General features: G+C 48.4%; 1 protein-coding gene across 1 annotated transcript; it reads right to left on the bottom strand.

Moving 5' to 3' along the window:
- LOC123856188 (zinc finger protein 551-like) lies at positions 1 to 7,943 on the bottom strand. Its single transcript, XM_045892405.3, has 3 exons — positions 7,833 to 7,943; positions 5,292 to 5,415; positions 1 to 3,570 (listed from the first exon to the last, which is right to left on the bottom strand). The coding sequence occupies exons 1-3, from the start codon at positions 7,863 to 7,865 to the stop codon at positions 1,865 to 1,867; spliced, it is 1,863 nt and encodes a 620-aa protein (XP_045748361.1). The 5' UTR covers positions 7,866 to 7,943; the 3' UTR covers positions 1 to 1,864.
- Positions 7,944 to 8,863: the final 920 nt, after the last annotated feature.

Here is an 8,863-nt window from a genome sequence, read left to right as displayed (position 1 = left end):
CCGATGCGGGGCTTGATCCCAGGACCCTGGGATCATGACCTGAGCCGAAGGCAGACGCTTAACGACTGAGCCACCCAGGCGCCCCAGACATTTTGGAAATTAAGAGGTTATGCACTGACACCCAGTAGTATGCATGGGGATTCAAGACCAACCATGAAAATTATAATGATGGAAGACTGTGATAGGGTTAATGGGACTTCTTAACAGTCTTATTCACAGATATATATGTAAATAGCCATTACAAAAGCTAGAATATCTCCTTATATAATTTTAATTTTTTTTTAAGATTTTATTTTTTTTTTTATTTATTCATGAGAGACAGAGAGAGAGACAGAGGCAGAGGGAGAAGCAGGCTCCCCGCGGAGCAGGGAACCCGATGCAGGACTCGATCCCAGGACCCTGGGATCATGACCTGAGCCGAAGGCAGATGCTTAACCGACTGAGACGCCTGGGTGGCGTCATATAATAAAATTATATATGTTGAAAAAGATGAAAGGGCAGGAGGAACTTAGCTTCAGGGATGCAAGCATGTATGAAAACATCAAAATGTATATTTAAAATATGTGCAGTTTAAGTCAAGCATATTTATTTATTATTTATTTATTTGACAGAGAGAGACCAGCGAGAGAGGGAACACAAGCAGGGGGAGTGGGAGAGGCAGAAGCAGGCTTCCTGCTGAGCAGGGAGCCCAATGCAGGGCTTGATCCCAGGACCTGGGATCATGACCTGAGCTGAAGGCAGATGCTTAACGACTGAGCCACCCAGGAGCCCCTAAGTCAAGCATATTTAAATCACACACTTTTTACAAAACAAATATTTAGGGGCGCCTGGATGGCTCAGTTAGTTAAGCATCCAATTCTTGGTTTCCGTTCAGGTTGTGATCTCAGGATCGTGGGATCGAGCCTGTTGGGCTCTGTACTTAGCAGGGAGTCTGCTTCCCCCCTCGCTCTCCCTCTGCCCTTCCCCCCCCCCCACTTGTGCACATTCTCTCTCAAATAAATCTTTAAAAAACAAAACAAGTACAAGAACAAAAACAAAACCACCCACAAATACTTAAAACTTGCCACTTACTGGTCATTTTATGGTTTTATTACCTATTAAAGTTATCTGTGGCTACTGTATCAGTACTTTGGGAATAGAATTTAATGAGGTGCTACTGGAATATCTTACCAACTCCATGTTCAGTGACATCACCTTGGCAATTTGACATTTACCATGAGAATAACAGGGATTGCCAAAAACTAAAATCTAGGCTTGATTTAATGTGTTATTAAGATAGCAAAGAATATGTTAATGCAGATTAAACGCATAAGTCTGGTGCATGTGGGCTTTCAATTGGGAGGACAAAAATTTGAAAATCTTCTAGTACTCAAAAAGAATTGTTCCATATAATACTTAAGTACATAAAAAGAAAATAGGCAAAGATTATGGGCATACATTTTATCACGGAAGATAAACACAGAGCAAATAAATGACAAATGCTCAACATCATGAACACTTTGGGAAATGGAATTAAAACCAAAGTGACTTACCACTACACACTTATTTCAAGGATGTCACGGAACTTGACTTTTCATGTGCTAATGGTGGGAAGGCAAGAGAGAATAACCATTATAGATCACAGTTTCCCATTTCTTAAAATGTGAAACATTCACCTCCACTCTGTTTCAGTTATTACAACAAGAGAAATAAAACATATATCCACATAAAGAAGTGAATGTAAATATTCATAGCAGCTTTATTTGTAAATACCCCAAACCTGGAAATAACCTGTATGTCCAGAACAGATGCGTGGATAAAGTCATTATCGACAAAATAGAATGCTACTCATCAATAATACACAGAATTCTAACATTTCTCACATTTAAGGGTTTTCTCCAGTGTGTACTCTCCTGTGTCTAAGGAGGTTAGATTTGCGGCTAAAAGATTTCCCACATTCACTGCATTCATAAGGTCTTTCCCCAGTGTGAACTCTCTGGTGTTGAATGAGGTCAGATTTGTGGGTAAAGGGCTTCCCACATTCACTGCACTCATAAGGCCTTTCACCAGTGTGACCTCTCTGGTGTTGAATGAGGCTAGAACTTTGGCTAAAGGTCTTCCCACATTCACTGCATTCATAAGGCCTTTCTCCAGTGTGAACTCTCTGGTGTTGAATAAGGCTAGCACTTTGGCTAAAGGATTTCCCACACTCCCCACACTCATATGGCTTTTCTCCAGAATGAACTCTCCGGTGTTGAATAAGACCAGAGCGCTGCCTAAAAGATTTCTCACATTCGCTGCACTCATAAGGTCTTGTGCCAGTATGAATCCTCTGGTGTTGAATGAGGTCAGATTTTCGGGTAAAGGATTTTCCACATTCACTGCATTCATAAGGTCTTTCTCCAGTGTGAACTCTCTCATGTTGAATAAGGATAAATTTACGGCTAAAGGATTTCCCACAAACACTGCACTCATAAGGCCTTTCTCCAGTATGAACACTCCGGTGTCGAATGAGGTTAGAGAACTGTCTAAAGGACTTCCCACATTCACTGCACTCATAAGGCCTTTCTCCACTGTGAATTCTCTGGTGCTGAATGAGTTCAGATTTGCAGCTAAAAGATTTCCCACAATCACTACACTTGTAAGGCACTTCTCCAGTGTGAACTCTCCCATGTCGAATGAGGTTAAAGATTTGTCTAAAGGATTTCCCACATTCGCTGCAATTATATGGCCTTTCTCCAGTGTGAACTCTCCGGTGTCGGAAAAGGCTAGAGCTTTGTCTAAAGGATTTCCCACATTCACTACACTCATAAGGCCTTTCTCTAGTGTGAACTCTATGGTGTTCGATGAGGTTGGATTTGTAGCTGAAAGACTTCCCACATTCACCACAGCCATAATGCATTCCTCTAGTGTGTAGTCTCTGATGGTGAATGAGTTTAGATCTGTGGATAAAGACTTTTCCACATTCACTGCATTCGTAAGTTCTTTCTCTAGTGTGAATTCTCCAGTGTTCTATGAAACTGAAGTTATGGGTAAGAAATTGTCCACAATTTCTGCATCCATAAGCCTCTTTATCACTGTGAATTCTCCAGTCTTTAATAAGGCCAGAGATTTGGCTCAAGAATTTCCCACATTCACCACACTCATATGGCCTTTGTCCAATGTGAATTTGTTGGTGCTGCACAAGGCTGTAGTTCGAGCTGAAGGCTTTCCCACCTTTGCCACACTCATAAAGCCCTTCTCCAGAGCAAACACTCTGATGTTGATCAAGTCCATGGTTGTGGCAAACACTCTGATGTTGATCAAGTCCATGGTTGTGGCTGGCAGCTTTTTCACATTCACCCCCGTTGTACTGACTTTTTCCACTGTGAAAGGCCTCTCCACTCTGGTTGCCACGGTGTGGCTCCTCACTGTTGGGATTGGTCTGGAGCTGAAGATGTACCGAGGTCGCTGGGAAGTCCTCTCCAACCTTCCTACATGTGAAAGGCTGCCCTGACACACAGAAGTTGCAGCTTGTCACATACGAGGCCCTGTCCACATCTCTTTTCCAGGGCTTCTCCCAACTGCCATGCCTCTGTTCCTGGTGAAGGTCTGCATGGAAAGAGAAGCATCTCACACATGTGGCACCCAAGTATGGTTTCTACCAAGGGTATATTGTTGGTGCTGAGCATGGTGCAAAATATCTTTCAAGGCTGGGATACACATCTCACAGGGGTGGATCTTCTGTGTGGACAGACCTGCCTGAAAAGCCCTGACCTGGGACTCTCCTACAGACATAGTTTGCTCAGAAGGGGCCTCCTCATCTTCCATCCCATGCCTAAAACCTGAAAGCAGAAATGCTGAAGAAATGCATATTGACTTCGGTGGGAGGGGGAAGCCCCATTTCAAATGTGTGTCTGACACAACAAGTTGCATCCATGTGATTGTTATGAGAACAAGGCAGCTGGGGGCAGGTTGAGGTAGGGGCTGCTTGGTGGTATTGGGCCTCTGGAGAGACCAGAATAGGAGAGACCTCAACAGACAATACACAAGCATAAGGTGCACCACATGGAGGAGAGGTCCCTGCCTCCTCACTCCTCCTTCAGTAGGACCTTATGTGCTGGCAACATGGGCATGCTGTGTGGGAGGCTGGTTGTGGCCTGTCCCAATAAAATTCAACTGGACCTGAGTAGCTGGTTTAAGGACTGTGTAAGGATATGTGCACCCCTCATGACACCATGTGCAGGTCAATGTTGGAGGATATCGTAAAGGGAGCAGTGCAGAGGAACTGGTGGCCCGGGAAGGCCACAAAAGTGGAAAGAGCCAGAAGTCTCGGATGAAATGACAAGTCAGCCAACTGTTAAGTATGCAGAAGAAAAGGTAGAAACAATACATGGCTGGTGGTACCTGTACCAAAACACTACCGAACCCATGGCAAGTTCCTGGATGATCTGAACAAGGCCCTGACGTCATGCCCTCCCCCAGCTGCCACTCACAAGGGCCAGACCTCCTCTGAGACCATCTTGCCATGTCCACCCTGTAAAACCAGTGTTTTCCCTGCACTCTCCACTGTGTAACCCCTCAGAACCTGCATGACGCGAGTTTTAATGAAAGACGCACAGTGAGCAGCCACCGCCGGCCCTGTGCAACTTGTCATGCAGTAATATTCCGGAAAGAAAATGTAAAATACAATCGAAGGAGGGTCTTACAAGAACAGCCCATGGTCCATGTGAATAATGACCATGACCTGGCACAGGCAGTCACAAAGAACTGTCAGCTAGAGGAAGGGGGCAAAACTAGAAGCCAGGGATCTGGACACAGTCACCCTGCCAGGGAGAAGGCAAGGTGGGATCCATTAAGTTAACTTCAAGACTCCTGACTCCCAGACCCTCCTTACGTGTACTTTTTTTTTTTTTTTTAAGATTTTATTTATTTATTTGACAGAGAGAGAGACAGCGAGAGAGGGAACACAAGCGGGGGGAGTGGGAGAGGGAGAAGCAGGCTTCCTGCGGAGCAGGGAGCCCAATGTGGGACTCGATCCCAGGACCCTGGGATCATGACCTGAGCCGAAGGCAGTTGCTTAACAACTGAGCCACCCAGGCGCCCGCTCCCGTGTACTTTTTGAGCTAACAGGTGTCAGGGATGCTTGGGCAGTCCATTGCTCGGGGCACTATACACAGCTCAGCACGAGCACCCACAGCACACATAACAAGAAAGTGGTGGAAATTAGGAGAGCCCGTGGTCCAGCTGTGGGAAAGAAAGAGCCAACTCTGGGGAAGAAAGGAAAGGCAGGACGTCACCTCAGGACACAAGGAGCAATGTGACAATCTTACCCAGCGATGCTACAAGTGCAAAGTTCTCCAGCATCACATCGCAGTACAGGAGTCTCTGAGTTTCATCAAGGAGCCCCCATTCCTCCTGGGAGAAGTCAATGGCCACGTCCTCAAAATCCATACCCTGTCATAATGCGGACAGTTCATTCTATGATCAACATCTCTCCTAGGAGTCCACTTTCATTAGAACCCCCACCCCCCACATCCATCCTCAGCTCAGTCTACTCCACACCTCAGAGGAGATACCAGGCCTGGGTGTCCTTGGAGCCACTCTCTCCTCACGTTCCTACTGATACTGTGTCTTCCCACAACAGTAACAAGCAGATGGGCAGATAGAGGCTATCTGAACGGTGGACCTGGCCTGGTAGTCACGATGCCTCTTATCAGCATAGTCGGTGTCACAAACACAGGTTAGGGAGAGAAGCTAGCTCTAGGGAGGGCGTGCATGATCTGACTCTGGTCTTATCAGGCAATACCACCAAAGTCCCCAGATCATCCCTCCAAGATGCAAAAAATGTGGCCTTATCCTTCAGCCTTATGACCCCAATTCTAGTGTCCTGTGGTCATGCTTTCACACTCACTCTTTCTGCCACACTTCTCACAACTGCACTCCCACAGCTACAGCCCCCTCCCACCCTACACCACAGTCATCTCCGTGGCTTTTCCACATGTTATTCGGCATACGTGGCCCAGAAAATGCCTGGCAGTTCAAACAGGATCAAATACTACTCCAGACTGATGGTTTCCACTGACAGAGGCAGCCTTTGGTGCTACTATGAAGACCTCCCTCCCTGTTCCTTGCTTGAACCTCACTACCAAGAAAATTTATATTCTGAAATACCAGATTTCAGATACACATGGCTCTCCTCCACCTGTGTGCCACATGCATTTGACGTCCCCTCTCCAGTCACAGCTGTCCTCTCTCCATCTAACCCTCATTCAGCACTCAGCTCCAGTGGCCCCGTATGTCCTTATACCCTACCCCCAATTAGTCTCATAAATGACCACTTGTGCCCCTAAGCTAATCCACCAGCCTAACCTGAACACTTAGGCCCCACCATGGAATACAATGAAATCCTGGTGAGTCTGTAGAACAGAGAATAAGCACCAGCTTCCACCTCAGCGTCATCTTGTTTGAATTACTCCTATGCCCCCCCACATCCATCTCATGTCCACTAGTCCCCTGGAGCCCCTGGCCACATACCAAACCACACATTCTCCCCTACCTTCTCTATGATCACTTCTCTCCCTGATCTGTGTCGGGACACCCACATCCCACAACCAGGGAGCCAAGCAGGAAACCTAGTCCTCAGATCCACCCTCTTCTTCCTGGGCTACTATTACCATTATCCTGACCAGGATTCCCCATATTAAGTGATCCACAGCTCCTCCCTCGTCTACACACTCTCCACTACCTTTTGGAGAAGTCTACATCCCGAACTCTTCCTCAGAGTTCCAGAGGCCCACAAACTGTTCTCTGAAACATCTCCTACCCTTAATGGACCAAAAAGAAATCTTCTGATATCTCCAATGAAAATTACTCTATGAACTTCCCCATCTCAACTGATGGGAGCTTCCATCCTTCCAATTGCTAAAGCCAAACCTTCAAGTCACCCCTGACTCCCACCTCTCTCCACCTCAAAATTAGAAAACCCTGGAAGCCACACCTAAAACACTAATGCGGAGTCCAGCCACTTCTCCATGGCCACCACCCTGCTCCGGCTACCATCACACTCACCCAGACTATTACAGTAGCCTCCTCTCTTCTCTTCCTACCACCAACTTCACACTTTTACTCTTCTCCATGCTGCAGCCCCAGAGAGCCTGGTAAGACCTCGGTCAGATCACCTGCCTTTACTCCTCCAAACCTCCCATAACAGCCATCACCAGGGTGTCCAGACCTGACTCCTGCCCCAGTCCTCCCAGTTCCCACGAAAAAGAAAGGACACCTGCAGGCCCCTGAGCCCTCAAGCCTTTGCACGTCCTGTTACCTATGCTTGGGACCACCTTCCGCATCTCATGGGCTAAGTACCCAGCCCAGCCCAGGATCTGGTGACCTACAGAGGAACGCATTACGTCTGGGCTTCAGTCCTCAGTGCACTCCCGCTAGTTAGGTGATCTTTACAGAACTCAGCCTTCCGTGCCTATTATCACCCCTCTTCCCGTCCGCTCATCCTGTGAGCAGCTTCAGGAAACTTGTGAGAACCCGATTTCAGACACTGTCCCTCCCTGTTCCCAAGTCTCCCTGGCTTCCACCGTTCTGAGAATGAAGGTAAAACTCCTGAGGCACAACTTCGCCTCACACTCTCTGGTGCCTGTAGACACAAGACCCTGGGTTTCCCCAGTGCTCCCGGCTCAGTCGCACCTCAAGTCTTTGCACGAAGCTGTCCCACCCCGGGGCCCGCTCCCGCCCGCGGCCCCCGCCCGCCGGCGCCTCCCTGTGCCGGACACCGGGGCCTGGGCGCAGGGACGCGAGCCGGCGCCCCGCGCTCGGGACTTTAGGATGTGGGTCGGGGGAGGGCCCGGCGGACGAGCGCTTACCTGAGCCGGGTCCCTGGGCGCGGCCGCCGCCATAGGACTCGGTGGGCGGAGCAGGGCTGTGGGGCAGGGAGATCTTGAGCTCAGCCTGCTGCGGGCCACCCCGGGGTGCGCCGCCTCCAAGCCCTAGGACCGTCCCTTTGTAGCGGGGAGAACGCTTCTGCCGCCGACCGGGGGCTCCGAAACCTCAGAGTGAAGACTCCAGAAAAGCCAAAATGACCGCCACGAGGAGGACGCCGGAAGTCCCGCCCCGACCTGGTGCGTCCGCGTGGAAATGCTCCTGTCCTGGGCTTTCATTGGTCAACTCCGCCACCGTTAGGCACATTGCCATCTGGGTAATGTAGTTTCCTCAGCCGCACGGGTGGTTAGAGTGTCCTAGTCCTTGACCTCAGCGAATAAAGGTTTCGTGGTGCCACGAGTCTGAGAAATAAGAGTCATCTAGCCTTCAGGGAAAGGAAGCTGTTTACCCCTTCTGGAGAGTGTTGTCTGCAACTGATCCTTGTTAGAGACATTTCAGACTCCATGAAGCTCAAAATTGTCCCTTAAGCCAAAAGTATTTCAGTTATTCTCAAATGCTACAAATTTAAATGGACACAGTCTCTTTAATTTTTTTTTTTTAAGATGTTATTTATTTACTTAAAGAGAGGGACACAGCGAGAGAGGGAACACAACCAGGGGGAGTGGGAGAGGGAGAAGCAGGCTCCCGCTGAGCAGGAAGCCCGACCCGGGGCTCGATCCCAGGATGCTGGGATCATGATCTCAGCCGAAGGCAGACACTTAACGACTGAGCCACCCAGGCACCCCAGACACAGTCTCTTTCAGACTCAAAATGCATCCACTCTTAGCTAGAATGTGATAAACACTTTCTTGCTCTTCAAATGCATGTAGTCAGAAGCGTTAGTCGATTTTGTAACTCTGAATCTTTGGTCAGGGCCATGACTTGGAAGAAACAGTGATGTTCAGACCGCCCTGAAGTAAGAGGACAAGGAGTTATCTCTGCATCTGGTTCCCAAAGAGAACCTCTTTCCTGCCTG

Source organism: Mirounga angustirostris, unplaced genomic scaffold, assembly GCF_029215605.1.
Source record: "Mirounga angustirostris isolate CCGP_5_RB_7025 unplaced genomic scaffold, mMirAng1.0.hap1 SCAF_16, whole genome shotgun sequence".
NCBI classification, from domain to species: Eukaryota; Metazoa; Chordata; class Mammalia; order Carnivora; family Phocidae; genus Mirounga; species Mirounga angustirostris.
The sequence above is the reverse complement of the archived record's forward strand: the minus strand, read 5'-3'. Positions and strand labels throughout refer to the sequence as shown.

Coding starts and splice junctions, on each gene's coding strand:
- LOC123856188 (XM_045892405.3), bottom strand. CDS start 7,865: ATGGCGGCGGCCGCGCCCAGGGACCCGGCTCAG. Junction 5,416..7,832: donor CGCCCAGGGACCCGGCTCAG/GTAAGCGCTCGT, acceptor GCATTATGACAG/GGTATGGATTTTGAGGACGT. Junction 3,571..5,291: donor TGCACTTGTAGCATCGCTGG/GTAAGATTGTCA, acceptor CTTTCCATGCAG/ACCTTCACCAGGAACAGAGG.